The sequence below is a fragment of the Gadus morhua genome, chromosome 17 (assembly GCF_902167405.1).
Source record: "Gadus morhua chromosome 17, gadMor3.0, whole genome shotgun sequence".
Lineage (NCBI taxonomy): Eukaryota > Metazoa > Chordata > Actinopteri > Gadiformes > Gadidae > Gadus > Gadus morhua.
Genome location: NC_044064.1, coordinates 6,477,723 through 6,500,458, shown reverse-complemented (window position 1 = coordinate 6,500,458; position 22,736 = coordinate 6,477,723). Strand labels below are relative to the sequence as shown.

Sequence of the window (22,736 nt, the reverse complement as noted above, 5' to 3'; positions counted from 1 at the left end):
AATATGGTGCTTGGTATCGTTGGAAAGGGGGACCTTTTAGGCTTTACTGAATCTCATCATTTAAGCCCAGTGCTGAATCTGTCTGACCAACACAGAGGTCACATGACTTCTTTACACCAGAAATAACACACATTTTCTCACAATATGCTCCTAAACTGAAAGTTGCCGGTTCGCAGTCGTGTCTCAGAACACTACAGCCAATCAGTTTGCATTTGCTCATGAATATTCATGTGAATATTTCTATGCAATTCACAGGGTATTGTAATAGTATACAGTCTATCTATGGTATCAATAGCTAATCAGTGGCAAAGAAGAAATTAAAGTCTGCGTCGATGCCTTGTCTATTCTCTAATTGCAAGTCCAGTGTTGCGAGCGGACTGCGACGTTGCATGACATCTAGAAATCATACCGTATTTAATGGGTTATAATATTGATGCATATATATTGTGAAGGGGTTGAATATAACTCCTGAAAAATATTGCATCAATCATTCTATTCATAATTATTGTTACAATTCATCTAGGGCTATTATAATTATTCACGTCTTGGGCCATCAGCCGGAACGTGTCCGTACTGCTTCCAGTTGGGATTGCAGTACGGAACACAGCCGCTTTGCTGCTGTGCCGCTTCCGTGCCGGTTCTGGTTGAAATTGGCCTTAACAGTAGCTAATTTTAGCTTGGTGCTTTTTGCAGGCAAGCTAGCTTGCAGGTTAAACAGTGTAAAGCTGCTTTGGCGGTGTGAAATTTATCAACAGCCACCTGAACCATGGATCTCTGACATCAAGCTGTTGTTATCCTGGGTACATCCCCCTGATACTGGGACGACAAGGAAAAAAACACACACACACACACACACACACACACACACACACACACACACACACACACACACACACACACACACACACACACACACACACACACACACACACACACACACACACACACACACACACACACACACACACACACACAGATTAGAGAATAATTACCTTTTTAGTGTGACTTCCTCATTCGCTATGAGGTGGAAGCGTATGAGCAGTACCAAACACATTTAGTTCCATTTCTAAACACATTGAGTTACATTTAATTACATTTATCAACACAGTTAGTTCCATTATAAACATATTTGGCGACATTTATAACACAGTTACTTCTATAAACACATCTACACTGCTGGTAGTAGATTATGCTAGGTCTGGTTGTGGGTGTGGTAGGTTCTGGTGGAGGCGTTCTGCTATTTATCAACAGCCACCTAAACCATGGATCTCTGACATCAAGCTGTTGTTATCCTGGGTACATCCCCCTGATACTGGGACGACACACACACACACACACACACACACACACACACACACACACACACACACACACACACACACACACACACACACACACACACACACACACACACACACACACACACACACACACACAATCACAGATTAGAGAATAATTACCTTTTTACTGTGACTTCTTTCGCTATGGTAAGGTATACACCCCTAGTACTAGAACAATCATGATGGCAGTGCAGAACTCGTAGCTAAATTACTTTTTTCAGCTCATGAAGTCACTAACTGCCTTAGGCTCATGGTAGGGATATTGTCGATATTCTATAATATGGTGCTTGGTATCGTTGGAAAGGGGGACCTTTTAGGCTTTACTGAATCTCATCATTTAAGCCCAGTGCTGAATCTGTCTGACCAACACAGAGGTCACATGACTTCTTTACACCAGAAATAACACACATTTTCTCACAATATGCTCCTAAACTGAAAGTTGCCGGTTCGCAGTCGTGTCTCAGAACACTACAGCCAATCAGTTTGCATTTGCTCATGAATATTCATGTGAATCTATGGTATCAATAGCTAATCAGTGGCAAAGAAGAAATTAAAGTCTGCGTCGATGCCTTGTCTATTCTCTAATTGCAAGTCCAGTGTTGCGAGCGGACTGCGACGTTGCATGACATCTAGAAATCATACCGTATTTAATGGGTTATAATATTGATGTATATATATTGTGAAGGGGTTGAATATAACTCCTGAAAAATATTGCATCAATCATTCTATTCATAATTATTGTTACAATTCATCTAGGGCTATTATAATTATTCACGTCTTGGGCCATCAGCCGGAACGTGTCCGTACTGCTTCCAGTTGGGATTGCAGTACGGAACACAGCCGCTTTGCTGCTGTGCCGCTTCCGTGCCGGTTCTGGTTGAAATTGGCCTTTACAGTAGCTAATTTTAGCTTGGTGCTTTTTGCAGGCAAGCTAGCTTGCAGGTTAAACAGTGTAAAGCTGCTTTCACACCGCCGTGCGGTGTGAAATTTATCAACAGCCACCTGAACCATGGATCTCTGACATCAAGCTGTTGTTATCCTGGGTACATCCCCCTGATACTGGGACGACAAGGAAAAACACACACACACACACACACACACACACACACACACACACACACACACACACACACACACACACACACACACACACACACACACACACACACACACACACACACACACACACACACACACACACACACACAGATTAGAGAATAATTACCTTGTTATTGTGACTTCCTCTTTCGCTATGAGGTGGAAGCGTATGAGCAGTACCAAACACATTTAGTTACATTTATAAACACATTGAGTTACATTTAATTACATTTATCAACACAGTTAGTTACATTATAAACATATTTGGCGACATTTATAACACAGTTACTTCTATAAACACATTTGGTTAAATTGTTTGCACTGTTAAATTTATAAACATATTGGGTTACATTTATAAGATTCAGTAACAAGTTTAACAAGTGGATTGCCGCACGGTTAGCGGGTGGCAGGCAGGCAGGTAAAGGGTAATTCATTAACGCAAAAAGGCAAGGAACACCGAGAACACAGGTGACGCAGGTAACACGGGTAACACAGGGAACACAGGTAACACACAGGACACAACTCACCACAAAACACAATGATCCGACAAGGAACAAAGGAAAGACAAGGGCTTAAATGCCAAACACAGGGCACGCAACAAGGAACAGCTGAAATACATTAGGGGAGGGAGCAGTAATCACACAGGAGGGAAACTTGACCGGACATGGGGAGAAACTAGACGGAGATACCAAAGTAAAACAGTATACACACCAAAACAAGACAAGGAAACAGACAGACCATGAAACATAGACCATCAGCCACGGCTTTTATAAAACAGCCATTATGACTTGATCAGTCAGTATAACTCTTTGAAAACACATTTGAAAACATTTATAACTGTTTAATTTATCACAGTAACATTTCTAACAGTATATAGTCCATGAGCCAGGGCCCCAAATGTGGACCATCGGTATCATCTGGGGAGACAAAGTCTCATACTGGTTTTTGGCAAGGTATACATCCCTAGTACTAGAACAATCAATATGGCAGTGCAGAAGTCGTAGCTAAATTACTTTTTTCAGCTCATGAAGTCACTAACTGCCTTAGGCTCATGGTAGGGATATTGTCGATATTCTATAATATGGTGCTTGGTATCGTTGGAAAAGGGGACCTTTTAGGCTTTACTGAATCTCATCATTTAAGACCAGTGCTGAATTTGTCTGACCAACACAGAGGTCACATGACTTCTTTACACCAGAAATAACACACATTTTCTCACAATATCCTCCTAAACTGTATGCTTTCTTTTATCCCTGTAACATGAAAGAACACCAGGGACTCAAAACTCAACAACTTCAATACTCAAGGCACTCAGGAAAATGTACAATATACCAATACTATTTATTCGGTAGAGCCTTAAATTAGACGTCTTCAAAATAGAATGGAGCCAATAAAATGGACAAATAGAATACCGCGTTAGTCCAGGGTCAAATGGCCTATTTATTCATGTACAGTTGCAATAAAAAGTAATTGTTTCAATAGTGTTGTCAACATAACATTTGTAAGTGGTTTTTGGATTAAATATTTTTGATGTGGAAATGTTGATGAGCACAGAATGCACTGAGCATACATTTTAACTAACATGTCAATAGGTCTTTTTTTTTGTAAACCAAACCACTTGTGAGTGGTTTAACAAAATGTTTCTATCATGCATTGATATTCACCCACTTTCAGTCAGAAAGTAGCTCATGCACGGAATGTTAAGATAAAAGAGGTTTAGGGATGGGTTAAGATGAGGTCAGTTAGGTGAGGGTTAGAGTGGAGCAAAAGGTTATCGTACCGTGGACTGTTATATTGACCATGTTGCTGTGTTGGCCAGTAGCAGACCGGCACCAGTAGGTGGCGGTGTCGTACTTCTTGGTGAAGTTGAGATGACAGAGCCCCGGGCTGGGGCTGCCCCAGTTGTCTACGCAGCTCACAGTCACATTATGTCCCTCCATCACAGGAAGGACTGGACTCTCAAGGATCACATGACCACCTGGAACACACAGCACACTAATAGTACACCTTATAGCATCTAAACCATTGGATAATAAGTATGGCCTGTATAGTGATGATGGTACTTTCATGGGAACTGATGTGTATGCATCATGTATACTGGCGGATGCGTGTAGTAATTGAAACAGTGGTTCTAGTGGCTGTAGTCATTTGAACAGTGGTGTTGATGGGATGTTGGCATGGGAACAGTGGTGCTGATGAGTGCAGCGATGGGAACAGTGGTGATGATGGTGTGACCTGTGACATTGATGTGAAGGGCGGAACTGCTGTCTCCCTGGGAGGACTGACACCAGTACAGGCCGCTGTCAGACTGCTTGCTCGTGGGTGGCTATGAGGCAGTTGGTGGAAGATGATTCCCCCCAGTGACTCCCACACCAAGACAAACCTCCGCTTAGCAAAGGGCTGCAGACCCAGAACAGCATCAACATCATGATCAAGTGATCGTATATACATGATCCATTATCGTCATCGCCATGAACACAACCTTTCGTGAGTAAATCTCACGTGGAAGATCCTTCGGGACTGTCTGCTGGATCGCATCCCAGAGACAAAGATTCATACTCGAACACCTGCCCTCCACTGGGAGAGACAGTCAGAGAGACCGGGCCAGAGACATAGCCTTGGACAGACAGAGAGAGAGAGAGGGAGACAGTCAGAGAGACCGGGCCAGAGACATAGACTGGGACACTGAGAGAGAGAGAGAGAGGGAGACAGTCAGGGTTCCGGGCGAGAGACAAAGAAGAGAGAGAGACAGTCAGGGAGACCCGGCGAGAGACACAGACTTGGACACAGAGAGAGAGAGAGAGAGAGAGAGAGAGAGAGAGACAGGCCAGACAGGACATGAGAAACAATCAGAACCTGTTTATAGAAACAGTGTGAACATCTCTGGTTATAGAAACAGAACACAGCCCGACTATCGAAATACTCAGAGCACAGCATGGCTGTAACAACAGAAAACATCCTGACTATAGAAACAGCCAGGGCACAACCCTGCTATAGAAGCAGTCAGAGCACATCCTGGTTTTAGAAACAGTCATAACTTGCGTTGATAGGTATTTACCGTAAGTCTGTGGTGAGGCGAGCAGAAGAACCAATAGCAGAACTGAAACTACAGCAGCAAAACCAAGAGATAGTGGTAAGTTATATAACCCTCATCCTTTAACTCTGTAACGTTTAACTTAATTACATTTAACTCTCTAACCCTTAAGATATTTAATTTCTAAACTCTAACCTTTAACCCTCTAACCAGTAACTCTCTAACCCTTTATTTCCTAAACTCTATAACCTTTTAAATCTCAAACCTGTCCCCTCTGTCCTTTACGTCTCTATCCTTTAACTCTCGAACCCTTGATTCTCAAACCATTAACTCTCAAACCTTTAAGTCTCAAACCTCTAACCCTTCTAACATTTAAGGTTCTTTCCCTTTAACCCTATAACCTTAACGCTAGACCTAACCCTCTTAATCTCCTATAACCCTAACACATTGTTTAAGTGTTTCAGAGGGACCGTATAGGACAGACTTCGAGCTGGACTTACCGTGAAGAGCAGACATCCTGTGTTTGACGGATTGTACATGGTTCAAGAGATGAATGTGATGGTGTTAACCACAGAATCGCACTTCCCTGCCTGCTCTACTTACCTTTTAACCACTTACCCCCTTGGTAACAGGCCACCATGAAGACTATCAGTATAACACACGCTTCCTGTTTCCAGTTCGGAAAATAGCAGTTGAAAATTGAAACTTAAACTTAAACTTAGTGACATCATCATAACACTGACCGACCTGCTGCCCGGACTCCTGCAAAATCAGTACTGCAGGGTCCTTACCAGAAGAGAACTGTTTTTGTACTGAGCAGTTCCCAGTATAACCAGTAGAAGACTGTGGTTGTACCGGACAGCTCCCATTATAACCAGTAGAAGACTGGGCAGCTCCCACTATAATCAGTAGAAGACTGGTTGTAATGGGAAGCTCCCACTATAATCAGTAGAAGACTGGTTGTAATGGGAAGCTCCCACTATAATCAGTAGAAGACTGGTTGTAATGGACGGCCCCATGTCTAACCAGTAGAAGATTGTAATGGTTCTTGTCAGCTCCCAGTATAACCAGTAGAACGTGTTATTGTTGTGCTTGTGGTGCTGACTCATCTTGTGTTGTCAGAGTCTGATTTCCCGTCAGGGCCGCTGCCATCAGCCTGTTCAGAGGGATGAAGTTCGGCCTGTGAGCAAACCGATCAATAGGAACAGCTCGATCAATAGAGCGAGAGAGAGAGATGGTTAACCAAACTCTGAGTCAGTGTTTGCGGTGAGTCAGAATTCAGAGGTTAAAGGAGCTGAACGGAGCCGAGAGCGCACTCACCAATTCCACTGAGGAGGGAAACAAGACAAGAGAATGAGGCTACAGACTGTTATTTTACTGCTCGCAGGTCTGGTGTGCCGTTCAGCCCAGGTGAGTAAAAGCCCCTCTTAACACTGATATACTCCGTAACATTATAATACTACAGAATACATCCAGGGGTACAACATGATATCAACTACAAAATAATCAAACCTAATAAATGATTATTTTAATCTTTAATTACTTGAATCTTTAATATCCAGAAACGCACAAAAATAATTACTCTATTGAAAAATAGCTCAGCAAATAACTCAAAGTAAAGTTGAATTGTATTGGCATTCAACTTGTAGGACTATGTTCTTTAGAACATTTTGTCAGAGCTTTTATTTTGAAAGCACCAAGTCTAAAATTTCCATTGAGACGTTAGGCAGAAACCTTCATCTGACAGAAATGGCTAAAGCTTCAATAGAGTTTGGTTTTGATAGTGGCTCGCCTAACTCTTAAAATCCACCTCTCAGCAGACAATGTTATCTTATTAGCTGAATGTGACAAATTAATGTTGTTGAAGTGATCTCTTTGCTTTCTGACATCTCCCCCCCCCCCCCCCCAGGATATAGACCCCAGAGGCCCAAGACCTGTGGAGGCTGGCTATTCGGCTGATAAATGTGCTACTCAGAAGGAGTGGGGCTTCTGCTCTGATGAAGACTGGGTACATACACACCCAAACACACACACACACACACACACACACACACACACACACACACACACACACACACACACACACACACACACACACACACACACACACACACACACACACACACACACACACACACACACACACACAAACCCCAGCCACTTGCTCAAACGTACATTTTACTGTCCTCTTTTCTCCTTTCTCCTCTCACCTCTTGTCTCTTCGCTCCTCTTTTTGTTCTCCCCCCTTCTCTCATCATCTCCTCCACTTTCTTCTCCTCTCCTACTCTCTTTTCTCCTCGTCTCCTAACCTCTCTCCTCTCTCCCCAGGGCGTCAAGTGTCCGTCTGGCTGCAAAATCCTGGGTCTGATGGACAAACACGACCACGACATGATGAAGAAGATCGACCGCATCCGCACGCTGCTGGAGAAGCACCAGGCGCAGTCCAGCTCCACCGACCGCATCACCAAGCAGACCTACGACTACATCAAGGAAGGACTGACCTCCGACTCTGGTCAGCAGCTGCTCACACTCCTTCGTCCCTCGCCTCCTCTCCCCTCTCCCTCCCTCATGCTTCCTGTCTTCTCCCTCCCACACCAGGAGGTGACAGCAGCTACTTCGATTTGTCCCAGACGCTGAGGCGGCGCATCGTGGACATGAAGGTCAAGATCGACCGGCAGCTGATACGAATGTCCACCATGAAGAACCAGATCAGGAACCAGGTCACTGACATCCAGAGGATGGAGGTGAGCGCCATCTGCTGGCAGGCCTACTTCCCTCCTAGCCGGCCCTGGAAGAGGATTCTCCTTCCCTAGGCTTCTTCCCTCTGGGTTTGGTTAGAGACGGGCGTGGTCTTATCATGTGGCCTGTGAAGCCCTTTGAGAGTCAGGCTGTTGAGAGCCACAGGCATACAAGCTCGTCAAAATTCTCTCTCTCTCTCTCTCTCTCTCTCTCTCTCTCTCTCTCTCTCTCTCTCTCTCTCTCTCTCTCTCTCTCTCTCTCTCTCTCTCTCTCTCTCTCTCTCTCTCTCTCTCTCTCTCTCTCTCTCTCTCCAGGTGGATATAGACATGAAGCTGCGTGCATGCAAAGGTTCTTGTAAGACCTACACAGAGTTCTCGGTGGATCGGGCGAGCTACGTGACGCTGGACAAACAGGTGAGACCTCACTCAACCAGCGATTTCACTCACTCACCGCCAAGTAAAGTAACTTACGAGTTAGCTAACCGACGGACCGGCCCGACTCACCCACCAACTACCAAGCTAGCTGCCTGTTTGTCGGTCTGTCCACCTGTCCGCCTGTCGGTCTGTCCACCCGTCTCTCTCCGTTCACCGGCGTGTGTATGTGTGTGTGTGTGTGTGTGTGTGCTCCGCAGATGGACCAGATGGACACGGATGCCTCCCAGAGCAGGGGTCCGTCCCGGCCGCTGTCCGTCATGAAGAGCCGGCCGCTGAAGGAGCTGACGGCGGTGGACGAGAAGTACAAGTCCAACCCGTCCGGCGGCGAGCAGACCAGGGCCTTGTTCTCGGAGGTCGGCGCCCTCAGCTCCTGCTTCTGACATGATAATCATAATGTAGAATGATGCAGAATGAATTATCCTCAGAGATCATAATATAGAAGTAGCATATAGAAGTGGTGGCAGTATTAGCAGTAGTAGTAGTAGTAGTAGTAGTAGTAGTAACAGTAGTAGCAGTAGTAATAGTAGTAGTAGTATGGGTAATAGTATTAGAAATAGTGTCGGTAGTACAATAGTAGAAGTAGAAGTAGGAGTAGTAGAGTACATTCAGGTCCAAACCATAAAGCACATAGTATTAGTAGTAGAATGTGACTAGTAGTACTGCTAGTTGTAATGGTAATATGTTGTTCTTCAGGTCCAAGCCATGCAGCTGACCCTGGAGACGGAGGGGTCCTTAACTTCCCCAGCAACCGTATCCAAGGTCCCAGGTACATCCTCCTCCTCCTCCGGCTCCTCCTCCGGCTCCTCCGGCTCCTCCTCCTCCTCCTCCTCCTCCTCCTCCTCCTCCTCCTCAGGCACAGGCAGTAAGGGCATCACTGAGATAAGCGGAGGGACGGGCGCGTACTCCACCTCCACCAGCTCCTGCACCAGGAGCATCCGCACGGTGGTGACGCACACGCCCACAGGGCCAAAGGAGACCAGGGAGGAGGTCATCGAAGGCGGACCGGAGTGCAGGGCCATTCTGGAGTCCAGTAGGGGAGGAATGGGGACCTTCTTCCCTTCTCTGGGCGGCGGCGGCGGTGGCGGCGGTGGCGGCGGCGGCGGCGGCGGCGGCGGCTCCACCTCCTCCTCCTCCTCCTCCTCCTCCTCATCCACCCACTCCTTGACATCACTCACTGGCGGAGCTAAGGGCAGTCTCATGGACTCAAAAACTGGTTTTGGGGACTTTGGGAACTCCGGTTTTGACCTGGGAACCTTCGGGATGGGCGGTGTTGATGAAGACTTCCCGGATGTCCACGCGCGCAGCATACAGAGCAGCTCTGTCGTCCAGTCAGATCATGCAGGAAAAGGTACAGGCTAGGAGTGAAACACCCCCCTCCCCCCACCCTCAATTAGCTAGCTGGCTTCAGCCCAAGCTAGCTCCCCAGCTAGCTCCTCAGCTAGCCTTATGTACCAAAATATTAAATAGGCAGGGTTATCATTACTATTGAGGACACATGGATAACGTGGAATATCAGATTCCTTAACAATATCATGCAAGGTTCCTAAACAGAATAATGAAAGGTTCCTTAACAATATCACGAGGGTTCCTTAATAATATCATGCAAGGTTCTTCGACAATGTTCCTTAAGAATAAAATAATGCATGGTGCCACAGGTTTCAAATAATAAAAAATTCCAAAACCTAAATCTTAAAGACAACATTATTCAGAGAGCATTATCTACAGAAGTCCAGACTAGACTACCTAGAAGTTAAGGTTAGGAATGCAGTACTGCAGTGTTAGGGTGAAAGTACAGACTACAGGGCTAGGGTGACAGTACAGACTACCGAGTTAGGGTCACAGTACAGACTACAGAGTTAGGGTTACAGCACAGACTACAGAGTTAGGGTAACAGCACAGACTACATAGTTAGGGTAACAGCAGAGACTACAGTGTTAGGGTAACAGCACAGACTACAGGATAAGGGTTACAGCACAGGCTACAGGATTGCGTTACAGCACAGACTACCCAGGAGAACAAGCTAACCGGTGACTCTCTTCTCAGATTGTGCCGACATCATGAAGCACCACACGAGGGGGAAGGCGAGCGGTTTGTTTGAGGTCAACGTGGGTCAGGGTCAGGAAACCCGGGTAGTTGAGGTTTACTGTGACCAGTCAGGCTTTATGGGGGGCTGGCTCCTGGTCCAGCAGAGGGAGACCGGCCTCCAGAGCTTTAACCGGTCGTGGGCCGAGTACCGCCAGGGCTTCGGTTCGGTGGACGCGCAGGGCCGGGGCGAGGTGTGGCTTGGGAACCACAACCTGCACCTGTTGACCAGCCGGAGCGAGAGCATGCTGAGGGTGGAGCTAGAGGACTGGGAGGGGGGCGTGGCCACGGCCCAGTACGGCGTCAGGGTGGGCTCAGAGGAGGAGGGCTTCCGTCTGGAGGTGTCCCACTACGAGGGAGAGGCCGGGGACGCCCTGGGAGGCGCCGGGCCCCTGCGGTCCCACAGCGGGATGAGGTTCAGCACACCGGACCGGGACCAGGACGGCTGGGGGGAGGGGAGCTGTGCGGAGCTGCACGGCGGGGGCTGGTGGTACAACAACTGTCTCGCCGCCAACCTCAACGGGGTCTACTACCGCGGGACGTACGACCCGGAGAACAACTCTCCCTACGAGGTGGAGAACGGGGTGGTGTGGACTACGTACAAGCCCGCCGACTACAGCCTAAAGAGGGTCCGCATGTCCATCAGACCAGCCGCCTTCTGACCTCCCCAGAGGAGGAGGGGAGGGAGGGAGTTTGTTGGTTTATTCCACAGGAGGGGTGGGTGGTGGGTTGGTTTGTTCCAGAGGATTGAGGGTCTGTTTGTCCAGACGTTTGTTTTTTTTGGGTCAACTCTGAAGCCGATGACCTGTGTGCTGTTGTTCTATCCTTGTTTTTCTGTTTGCTTTCTGATAACCGATCAATAAATAACGATGCCCTGCATACTTAACTCCTGTGTCGTCTCACTGTTTCAACACACTGGTATTCAGGACTCCACAAAGTCACACAGTCAGCACTGACCCTAGTGATGACTTCCACTGGACAGACAGACATAGCGCACAAGCAGAGCGGCCCTATGCTAGCTCCCTTGTTTCTGTAAAAGTTCACATCCCCAGGAACATCTGAATGACAGCATGAACTGAGCACAGTTCAGATGCTATGAAACATTACATAGAACAGATAGCAAGGCATGACTCAATTTCATAATGAACCAAAACTATAATGATTACATCAGGTATGATTTACGTACGATTTAGAGGTGACCAATACATACCGGTATGTGTGCTTGAAATGGGACATTAATGTCACGAATATGACATCATGAGGTGACTAATAAATTGGTGTGTGTGTTTGAAGTGTGTCTGCAGCTGAAGAAGAGGAGGCACGGCCGGTTGGACTCTCAGACGTACAAGAGATCAGCGTGTCCCCATCAGTACCCTATGTGCACTGATGAAGACTGGGTAAACACACACACCAACACACACACACACACGCTGAAAGACACACACACACACACACACACACATACACGCACACACACACATACACGCACACACACACACACACACACACACACACACACACACACACGCACACACACACACAAACGCTGAAAGACACACACACACACACACACATACATGCACACACACAGACACACACACACACACACTGACAGACACACACATACACAGGCACACACACATGCACACATACACGCACAAACACACACACACACACACACACACACACACACACACACACACACACACACACACACACACACACACACACACACACACACAGACAGACATACACACACACCCACACACGCACGCACAAACTCACACACTCAGTACCCTCAGTGACGGTGGGTATGTGTGTGTGTGTGTGTGTGTGTGTGTGTGTGTGTGTGTGTGTGTGTGTGTGTGTGTGTGTGTGTGTGTGTGTGTGTGTGTGTGTGTGTGTGTGTGTGTGTGTGTGTGTGTGTGTGTGTGTGTGTGTCTGGCTGTGCGGGTGTCCAGGGCTCTGGCTGTCCCTCTGGTTGTGTTGTGCAGGCTCTGCTCCTGCAGCAGGAGGTGGCGGTGGAGAGAAGGATGCTGGAGGTGTGTGACGGAGTGGAGCGACAGCACCACGCCTCCCGCTCCACCCTGGGCTCCAGCTGGGTGTTCTACCACACCCAGAGACACGCACTCGGCTCCCAGCGCGGTGAGACAGGCGACCGACGACACAGACACGCAGACGGACAGAGCGAGAGAGGGAGAGACAGCGGGAGAGGCCTTGGACCCAGACAGACAGGAGGAGGACAGACGGGTCCACGGAGAGACAGAGAGAGAAAAATAGAAAGCCAGGTGACCAGACAGACTGACGGACGGACGGACGGAGGGACGGCCGGACGGACAGACAGGAGGAAAGACAGACAGACCGACAGACAGACAGACAGGAGGAAAGACAGACAGACAGACAGACAGACAGACAGACAGACAGACAGACAGACAGACAGACAGACAGACAGACAGACAGACAGGAGGAAAGACAGACAGACAGACAGACAGACAGACAGACAGACAGACAGACAGACAGACAGACAGACAGGAGGAAAGACAGACAGACAGACAGACAGGAGGAAAGACCGACAGCAGGAAAGTGGGGTTAATATTGAATGAGGATGATGATGATCCGAACTCGGTCCTCCTCAGACTCGGTGCTCCGGTATGTTGCCGGGGCCGACCGACTGGCAAGGAAGCTGAGGTTGCTACGGAAACTATCGTCTGCGTCGTCACAGAGACTGAAGGAGCTGAGGCAACAGGTCCAGAAACAGATGGAAGAGCTTTATCATACAGAGGTTAGGAGGGCTTTGTGAGTGGGTGTTTCAGTGTTTGTTTATCTGTTTGTGTCATTGTGTGTGGTTGTGTGCGTGTGTTTGTGCTGGTGTGCGTGTGTTTGTGCGTGTGTGTGTGTGTGTGTGTGTGTGTGTGTGTATGTCAGTGTCGGTGGTTGGTTGGTACATTGTCCATGGTTGTCCAAACATTTACTGGAAGTCCATCGGTCAGGGACAGTGCTCTCTCTCTGTACACACATGCACACACGCACACACACAAACACACACACACACACACACACCCACACAGACACACACCCACACAGACACACACACACACACACAAACACACATACAAGATATATAATAATATATAATAATACAGTAAATATATGATGATAATAATAGTGGTAATAACATATACACAAATATATGTATTAGATAGATAATAGATAGATAATAGATAACAGATATATGAGGAGGTTGTTTTGTGTCCAGGTCGACGTGGACATTAAGATCCGGGCTTGCCAGGGCTCCTGCGCCTCCAGGCTGACCTTCAGGCTCCAGGAGGAGGACTACCCGGACCTCCTAGACCAGATAGCCCTCTCTCCTCCTGCTCCTCCACCCAGGCGGGAGCTCCCAGACGTAGCAACCTCCGCCCCCGGCGGACTGGAAGAACAGCTGCGACACTTTGGAGACATTGAGGAGAACAAGCTGGTGATCCACCCTCCACGCCTTCACCCAGAACACCCAGACCTCTGAGACTGCTGTCACATGATCACAACCATCACCTCACATGAGACGGCTGTCACCTGATCAGAACTATCACCTCACATGAGACTGCTGTCACACGATCAGAACTATCACCTCACATGAGACGTCTGTCACATGATCAGAACTCTCACCTCACATGAGACTGCTGTCACATGATCAGAACTCTCACCTCACATGAGACTGCTGTCACATGATCAGAACTATCACCTCACATGAGACGTCTGTCACACGATCAGAACTCTCACCTCACATGAGACTGCTGTCACATGATCAGAACTCTCACCTCACATGAGACGGCTGTCACATGATCAGAACTCTCACCTCACATGAGACTGCTGTCACATGATCAGAACTCTCACCTCACATGAGACTGCTGTCACATGATCAGAACTATCACCTCACATGAGATGTCTGTCACATGATCCCAACCATCACCTCACATGAGACTGCTGTCACCGGATCAGAACTATCACCTCACATGAGACGTCTGTCACATGATCACAACCATCACCTCACATGAGACGTCTGTCACACGATCACAACCATCACCTCACATGACACTGCTGTCGCATGATCACAACCATCACCTCACATGAGACGTCTGTTACATGATCAGAACTCTCACCTCACATGAGACTGCTGTCACATGATCAGAACTCTCACCTCACATGAGACTGCTGTCACACGATCAGAACTATCACCTCACATGAGACTGCTGTCACACGATCACAACTATCACCTCACATTAGACGTCTGTCACACGATCACAACTATCACCTCACATGAGATGGCTGTCATATGATCACAACTATCCTCTGGTCAAGCAGGAACCACCGAGCACACCGGAGTCTGTGATGCTTTTGTTGTTCGGGGCCATGTTGGGCCGCAACCCACCTCCAAATGGAGCTGTAGTTACAAACTGCTGCCCGAAACACTACTGAAGAGTCAGGCTGTTTTATCTTGAAGAATAAATAATACCATGTATTATTGCAGTAATATGAGTACTGTCATGGAGTCTTATAGAAAATACATTTATTTGTGTTATACTTTGATTCATTTTATTCGATATACATATATATATAATATCAAGGAAGTGGTACGGAGAGAAACAGGTTTCACTGTAATATGAAAGGAGGTGGTACTAGGAGAAACAGGTTTTACTGTAATAATAAAGGCAGTGGTACTATTAGAAACAGGTTTACTGTAATATAAAAGGAGGTGGTACTATTACGAACGTGTTTTACTGAAATATAAAAAGTGCTGAAAGCAATATTTATCTGTTAAAATAAGTGTGGAATAGCTCTATATTCCTACAGCCATCACTTATAGTGTGTCTGGTCTGTAGAGAGAGAAATCCACAAAGAGGAATACTAGTTGGTATGATGAGATTCAAGATTCAAGATGCTTTATTTATCCCGAGGGAAATTACTGTGCAACAGTTACAATACAAAGGTGGGAAAGTAATACAGGGTTGGAGTCAAAATAGATAAAATAGATGGAAATAAAATAAGTACAAACTAAATAAGTGAAAAGGAGTGATTGGATAAAGTGGTATTAGTGGTAAAAGTGGTAAAGTGATAAATATTATAGCAGCAATTATTGGCAGCATAAATTAACTAAAGTGATGAAGTGAAAATTGGGTAAAAATAAATAAATAAATTGGGTAAAAATAAATAAATAAATAAATAAATAAAGTGACATTGGTCTCAGGGCATAGTGGCCCTCATTTATCAAACGAGCGTACGAGAGAAAAGGGGCGTAAAATGGACGTACGCTCATTTCAACGTTGAGCTTGGCATTTATCAATTTGAACGTGAGCGCAGGCTGCGATGAAATCTCACGTCAGGTCTGAGCTTGTGTACGGACGTTTTTTTGGCGCAACTTACGGGTATTTCACTGATGAATAGTGCAGCACAAGTAGCCCATGTTGCACATCTGTATTAATTACAAAATAAATTGGAATTAGCCCAGCCGTTCAAACAATTACAATCAAGTCAGGCCTAATTAAAAACAGTATTGCTATGAAAATAATTAGAATGTGACTGGTGAAATGTTTATTCAGCTGTCTATATAAACAGGAGCTTTGCCAAATAGGTGGTGGAGTCTCATCGATGGCAGATCTGGCTCTGTTAGAGGACCTCAACGCACGTCTAAGACGAGAGAGAGTTTTTTCGAGACCGCGCCGATTTTTTTATGGAGAGCGATGAATGGCTCTTGAGTCGTTTTCGTCTCCCAGGCATCTCCTGATGGAGCTATGCAATGCTTTGGAGCCACAGTTAAGGCGAGACCTTGGGGTTTTTGGCCACCGGGACCTTTCAACGGGTGATCGGGGACAGGTCTGGTATTTCCCAGCCAAGTAGGCCTATTAGCCGAACCATGCCAGCAGTTTTGGCAGCTATAATTTCCCTCTCCGAACGTTATATTAAATTCCCATATAATAACGATCAGCAAACTGGAATCAAACGGGATTTTTATGCTATTGCTAGGTTTCCAAATGGGATTGGTGCGGTTGATTGTACCCATGTGCGTATGAAGCCACCATCTACTAATGATTACGCATAGGCCTCAACCGCAAAAGCTACCATTCAGTTAATGTTCAGATTATTTGCGATGCCAGAATGTCATTCCTGAACATGGTGGCCCGATGGCCTGGGGGCACGCACGATTCTTTTAATTTCCAAAATAGCAACGTTGGCCATCGTCTACATCAGGGCGCACTACATGGTCAGAGTCATCTCCTCAGTGAGTTACGCTGCAGTCACACTTTTTTTTCTCTTGAAAAACGTTAAAGACATCGCACTAAAAGTTTGATGTGATTCATCTAGGTGACAAAGGCTATGCCCTGAACGAGTACCTAATAACTCCTCTGGCTCATCCGAACATAGATCAGGAGCGCAACTTCAACAGCGCTCACACGCGCACAAGGGCAACAGTGGAGCGATGTATAGGCCTACTCAAGGGCAGGTGGATGTCCATCGGGTCAGCGGGGGGAACGTTGCTCTACAGCCCAGAAAAGACCTGCAATATTATTTTAGCATGTGGGGTTCTGCATAATATTGCACTGGCAAATGGGGTGCCATTTGTTTTTTGGTGCTGAGCTTCATGTCGGACCATTTTTTCTTCACCTTATTCGGAATAAAATAACTTTAACGCAATGCAAATAATAGCATATATGTAAATGTTTTAAGCTGGATAACAGAAATTTTACATTTCATTTATTATTTAATTAATTTAATTAACAAACCTCTTCCGTAGCCCGATGAACATTGGAAACACTATTCACTGCAACAGTTATTTCCTTCCATATAGCGTTATTTTGCTTGCCTTTAATGCCAGCTTTTGGGCTACCAAACAAAACCAGACGGTTCGCATCCACCAGTGACACGAGCGTCTCCATTTCGGTCTCGGAAAAATTCCTCTTTTTTTTTTTTACCGTTGGACGTTTCTCCATGTCGTAAAAGTTTGGGGCGAGACTTCTGAAGACGTGCTTTTATATGGGCGTGTTACGTTAATTACGATCGTTCTCAGCCGCCGTATTTATCAACACCAAGATCCTTCGTACGCTGGGATTGGTGTGATACGAAAGTTTCGTGAATCTCACGTGGGTCCTATCGTAAGATGAATCATGCGTTCAGATTTGCGCTCATTTCTATGTTCGTTTGATAAATGAGGGCCAGTGTCTCCACGGTCCCTTCTGCAGCCGGAGGTAGATGCATTAAACCGTCACACACACGCAGAGTAGCAATAATAATTCATAGGTCATGAATTAGCTAGAAAAACCTAACTGCTTATTTCAAACAGCCAGTTGCTATGATGGCATGTTAGCAGATATCGAACCTGTGGTATTTTATTTCCTGACCTTAACCCTGTACAGTCTAACAACCTACGAAGCCATCAGTGTTCAAATTGAGAAGAAAATTGTGAGAAATAAAGAGTTAAGTTTGAAGAACAAGACTCGTATTGTCCATCTCCTATTGATGCATGACTCGAGACTGTCAGAGTCTGGAGACCATTTCAGTCTGAACATGCTGTCATTCTGAGACACTGTCAGTCGGAAGACTTTTACTATGGAGACTGTTGGTCTGAAGACGGTGTCAGATTCTTTAGATGCTGTCTGTGAAATCGTCTTTAGTTTCTGATTTGAAACAAGTAATTTGTCTGTGTGCCAGTTGAACGTGTCTCTGGTTTATATGGGGGTGGTTTGGTCGTAAGAAGGACATGCAGGTCTAGACAGAATGCAACCTTTCAGGGCTGGGGTGTTTTTAAGTATTGAAAACAGCACGAGACTTTAGAAGTGAATGGGTTTTTATTAAGACAATAAGTACTTTGACTCACCCAACACTGACAACATCACACATGGAAACACTGACATCACGCACCCGGCAGAACGATTGACATCTGACATCCAAGCACACACAGGTTAATCGTAACATGTAGCATTCTGCTGTAACATTTCATTGTACCGTTCAGGTGAACAATTCTGCTTCAATGTTGAAATATTCCACGAGTTAAAAAGGCCCTAGTTTCTAGTTTGAAAATAAAATATAAATTATAAAAAATAACATGGTGTCTTTTTGGGATGGTTATAGCAGTTGATATGAACCGTGTGGGAAAACGTATGAGCCTCAATCAATATCAGAGCCTTTTGTCAGGGTGGTGTTAAAGAGTTTGCCTAATGTCTGTGTGTGTGTTGGACCCTCTATTTGCCCTGAAAGAAAGGTCTGATCTTCATGCTCATTGTCTTCAGGGAGAACCAGCTGCCCTTCCAATTCATCCACACCATGCCGTCGTCTGTGCCATGCTTGGCCATTCTGCTGGTATAAGCCCCGCCCATGTAGTACCGGCCGTTAGGATTGGCCGAGTGGCAGCGGTTGTACCACCAACCGCCTCCGTCCTCCATAGAGCATTGCTTACTGCTGTCACCCGGGATCCTAGAGGAGAGCAAGACTTTTAGCTAAGTAGCTTAATATGATAACTAACTAGCTGGAGAAGCTAACCAGATAGTTCATGCTAGCTATGTAACTATCTCCTTTCAGAAAGTTTATTGGTTCATGAGATCACTCGTTAAAAGCCTCTTGCTTTGAGTTTGCTGAAGCTGAAGCTAGCAGACAAGCACAAAAACACACACACGTACCATTTGTCATTGTCGCGGTCGTAGGTGCTGAACATCATGCCATTGTGGATGGTCATGGTTCTGTTCTCTCCATGCAACTCAGTGGCGCCTTGCTCTAGGGTGTTTCCTGCAGTACCGGAGTAGCCGTCCACCGACATCAGGTAGTTACTGGACTCTGATTGGATGGTGAACTTACTGTACATGGCGTGCACCTGAACACAGAGAGGGTTGTTCACCTTTGACCTGGACACTTTGCAGGTGTGTGTGTATGTATTACGGTGGGAAGGGAGGTTCTATACCTTGTTCTGGGACCAGTCCTCCATCTCAAAGAGAACCTCAGTGGGGCCCATATTGGTCAGTTGGCTGACATGCTCATTACCCAGCCAGTATTCCCCTGTCACACGAGCAAGTAAAAGCTACAATTACAGGCTACTGACGACAGAACAGAACTCCCAGAATGCATTGTGCTCCAGAGGACCCTACCTGGAGTCTGGCAGTGGCCCTTGCCCACATCAAAGGCGACGTTGCCGAAACCACGGCGATAGTCGTCCCAGCGACGGCCGAAGCCCACACTCCCATCCATCCTGTTCTGGATGAGGAGCCAGCCTGAAGAGAGAGAGACAGGTTAACACACTGGACGGTGGACAGGGAGACTGGCAGGTAGAAATACAGTCAGAGAGGGAGGTGTGCAGACCTCCGTCCTTGGTGGTTTGGTCACAGAAGACCTTGTATCCAGGGCTCAGAGGGCCAGACTGGACCAAGTACATCTGGGAGTCAACGCCGCCCTTTCTGAAGATGTCTTCACACTCCTTACCTAGAAAATAGACCACAACAACATATATATACAGGGTACAATATATCCCATATTATTATATCAGATACAAAATCCCATATCATGCATTATTATATAAGATACAATATCTAATGTCAGACATTATTATATAAGATACCATATCTTATATCACACATTATTAAATAAGATATAATATCCTATGTAATACATTATTAGATACGATACAATATCCTATATCATACATTATATTTAAGACAGGTAGAGAGACGGACAGACAGGCAGACAGACATTTGGACAGACAGACAGGTACAGCTTACCAGAGACGACTGGGATAGGGCAACTGCTGACGCATGGTTCTCTACAGTTCACTTGCTGGGTCTGTATGGCTTTCTCCAGCTTCTGAATTTTCTCTCTGATCTTTGAAAGGGCTCCCTAATTGCCAAAGATACAATATATCAGAGCCAAAACTACATTGATATTGAATACATCATAGTTAACCCAAGTCATAGTGCCATTGTTTGGGTGAAAAGCTAATACTATGGCTAGTGTTTAGCGATTGCACTATGTCATAGTAAGAGGGCTGGGAACAGCCTCAACCATAGTATTAGCGCTAGCACGTGGGGCTAGCTGCCGCCCCAAGTATTAGCACTAGCAGTGGACTAGCAGCTAAATCCTAGCCCTATTCCTAGCACTGGGACTAGCTTCTAACACTAGTCTTAGCGTTGGCAGCCCTACCTGCAGGAGTCTGATGTCGGATGGGAAGGCAGTGTCAATGGTCTCCTTGATGTAAGCATGTTGCTCTTCCAGGGTGTCCGTGTACTGACTCACTACCTGACCATTGCCTGCAGGGCAACATCAAATATCAGTTAGTAGCCCGGATAAGAAATAGAACAGAAGGCAATGCCTTGAGCTCACAAGCTAATCTGGTATGTCAACAGGCCTAACATGCTAAGTTAATGCTAAAGACGAACATTATGCCAAAGAATAACTGCATGCTAAAGCTAACGACATGCTAGAGGCTAACATGCTTATACGCTAACTGTGTGCAGACAGGTAGCCTAATATCATGAACTGCATGCTGAAGTTCCCCAGGTCCTATGTTCCCCGGGTGCAAAGGGTTAGAGTCAGGGTTAGGGTAACCATAACCAATCGGAGGAGAGACATTCTAACCAATCACAGGCGAATCAGAGGCGAAAAAGGCGGTACTTGCCCCTACCATCCTACGAAAAAAAGATTTGCTCACAGGGTCCTTTGTTCCTCGGTCGAATACAAGGCGGGGGACATAGGACCCGGGGTACATAGGAACCGGGGAACATAGGACTCGGGGAACATAGGACCCGGGGAACATAGATACGCTCCCTTTCTGCATGTTAAAGGCTAGCTTCATGCTAAAGTATAACCGCTGTTCTCACCATCAACGACCTTCTGCCGCTCCCTGAGGGCATTAGACATCCGTTCCACGTAGGAGTAGATGTTGTTGGAAGAGCGGGACAGCTCGTCAACCTGCCGGCTTAGGGGAGCCACGGCCTTGGAGGGAAAAAAAAAGTACAGTTAGCACAAAGTTAGCATTAGCTTACCTGCCGAGACATTCATCTGCTGAACTGGCTCCACTCTCTGCCTCGTGGAAGCCTTAGTTAACGAAATGTTAAGCTAGTTAAATGGTAAGCTGAATGGTTAGCTGAACCTCTGAATACCTGCTTGATGTTGGTCTCTTGCTTCAAAATGGTGGTCTTCAGCTCACAGCCAGTGGGACAGAGAACGCCCTAAGGGAACACAGGAGCATACCTCATAGCGTTACAAATGACCTCATCACATTACACAGGATGTCAAAACGTCACACATGACCTTATTACATGACACATGACCTCATCACGTGACCTCATCACATGACACATGACCTCATCCCATGACACATGACCCCATCACATCACACATGAACTCATAGTATCCCTAATGATGTCAATACATTACACATGACCTCAAAACATCACACATGACCTCATAACATCACATATGACCTCAAAACATCACACATGAGCTCATAACATCACACATGACGTCATAACATCACACATGACGTCATAACATCACACATGACCTCATCACATCCCACATGATGTCAGAACATCATACATGACTTTGTAACATTGCACGTGACCTCTAAACATCACACATGACGTCATAACACCACACAGGACGTCATGACATCACACATGACGTCATGACATCACACAGGACGTCATGACATCACACATGACGTCATAACATCACACATGACGTCATGACATCACACAGGACGTCATGACATCACACAGGACGTCATGACATCACACAGGACGTCATGACATCACACATGACGTCATAACATCACACAGGACGTCATGACATCACACAGGACGTCATGACATCACACATGACGTCATGACATCACACAGGACGTCATGACATCACACAGGACGTCATGACATCAACCGTGATCTCATAAAATCACACACACAATGTTATGAGTGCACACAATTCGCGTGTGCATTGTTAACAGTAGTTAATAATAGTAATCTCTACGGTGCCAAC

General features: G+C 46.2%; 3 protein-coding genes and 1 long non-coding RNA gene across 4 annotated transcripts in view; 2 read left to right on the top strand and 2 right to left on the bottom strand.

The window, feature by feature from the left end:
• Positions 1–2,631: 2,631 nt before the first annotated feature.
• Positions 2,632–6,545, bottom strand: LOC115529536 (uncharacterized). Its single transcript, XR_003973572.1, has 3 exons — positions 5,973–6,545; positions 5,497–5,544; positions 2,632–5,055 (listed from the first exon to the last, which is right to left on the bottom strand). It is a non-coding gene; the product is annotated as an uncharacterized LOC115529536 (long non-coding RNA).
• Positions 6,546–6,673: 128 nt separating this feature from the next.
• fga (fibrinogen alpha chain) lies at positions 6,674–11,613 on the top strand. Its single transcript, XM_030338095.1, has 8 exons — positions 6,674–6,882; positions 7,382–7,480; positions 7,801–7,984; positions 8,071–8,216; positions 8,526–8,624; positions 8,843–8,998; positions 9,339–9,993; positions 10,689–11,613. The coding sequence occupies exons 1-8, from the start codon at positions 6,826–6,828 to the stop codon at positions 11,387–11,389; spliced, it is 2,097 nt and encodes a 698-aa protein (XP_030193955.1). The 5' UTR covers positions 6,674–6,825; the 3' UTR covers positions 11,390–11,613.
• A 162-nt stretch (positions 11,614–11,775) lies between these two features.
• Positions 11,776–15,305, top strand: LOC115529504 (fibrinogen alpha chain). The gene is made up of 4 exons (XM_030338278.1): positions 11,776–12,124; positions 12,689–12,872; positions 13,364–13,509; positions 13,984–15,305. The coding sequence occupies exons 1-4, from the start codon at positions 12,104–12,106 to the stop codon at positions 14,245–14,247; spliced, it is 615 nt and encodes a 204-aa protein (XP_030194138.1). The 5' UTR covers positions 11,776–12,103; the 3' UTR covers positions 14,248–15,305.
• A 3,241-nt stretch (positions 15,306–18,546) lies between these two features.
• Positions 18,547–22,736, bottom strand: part of fgb (fibrinogen beta chain) — a 6,285-nt gene continuing 2,095 nt past the window's right edge. Inside the window, exons 5-13 of the mRNA XM_030338152.1 lie at positions 21,860–21,928; positions 21,578–21,692; positions 20,901–21,007; positions 20,483–20,597; positions 20,067–20,186; positions 19,856–19,978; positions 19,672–19,766; positions 19,394–19,584; positions 18,547–19,190 (exon numbers count right to left, since the gene is read on the bottom strand). Of these exons, the coding sequence (XP_030194012.1) occupies positions 18,959–19,190; positions 19,394–19,584; positions 19,672–19,766; positions 19,856–19,978; positions 20,067–20,186; positions 20,483–20,597; positions 20,901–21,007; positions 21,578–21,692; positions 21,860–21,928 (1,167 nt within the window). The 3' untranslated portion in view covers positions 18,547–18,958. The remainder of the gene's footprint in view (positions 19,191–19,393; positions 19,585–19,671; positions 19,767–19,855; positions 19,979–20,066; positions 20,187–20,482; positions 20,598–20,900; positions 21,008–21,577; positions 21,693–21,859; positions 21,929–22,736) is intronic.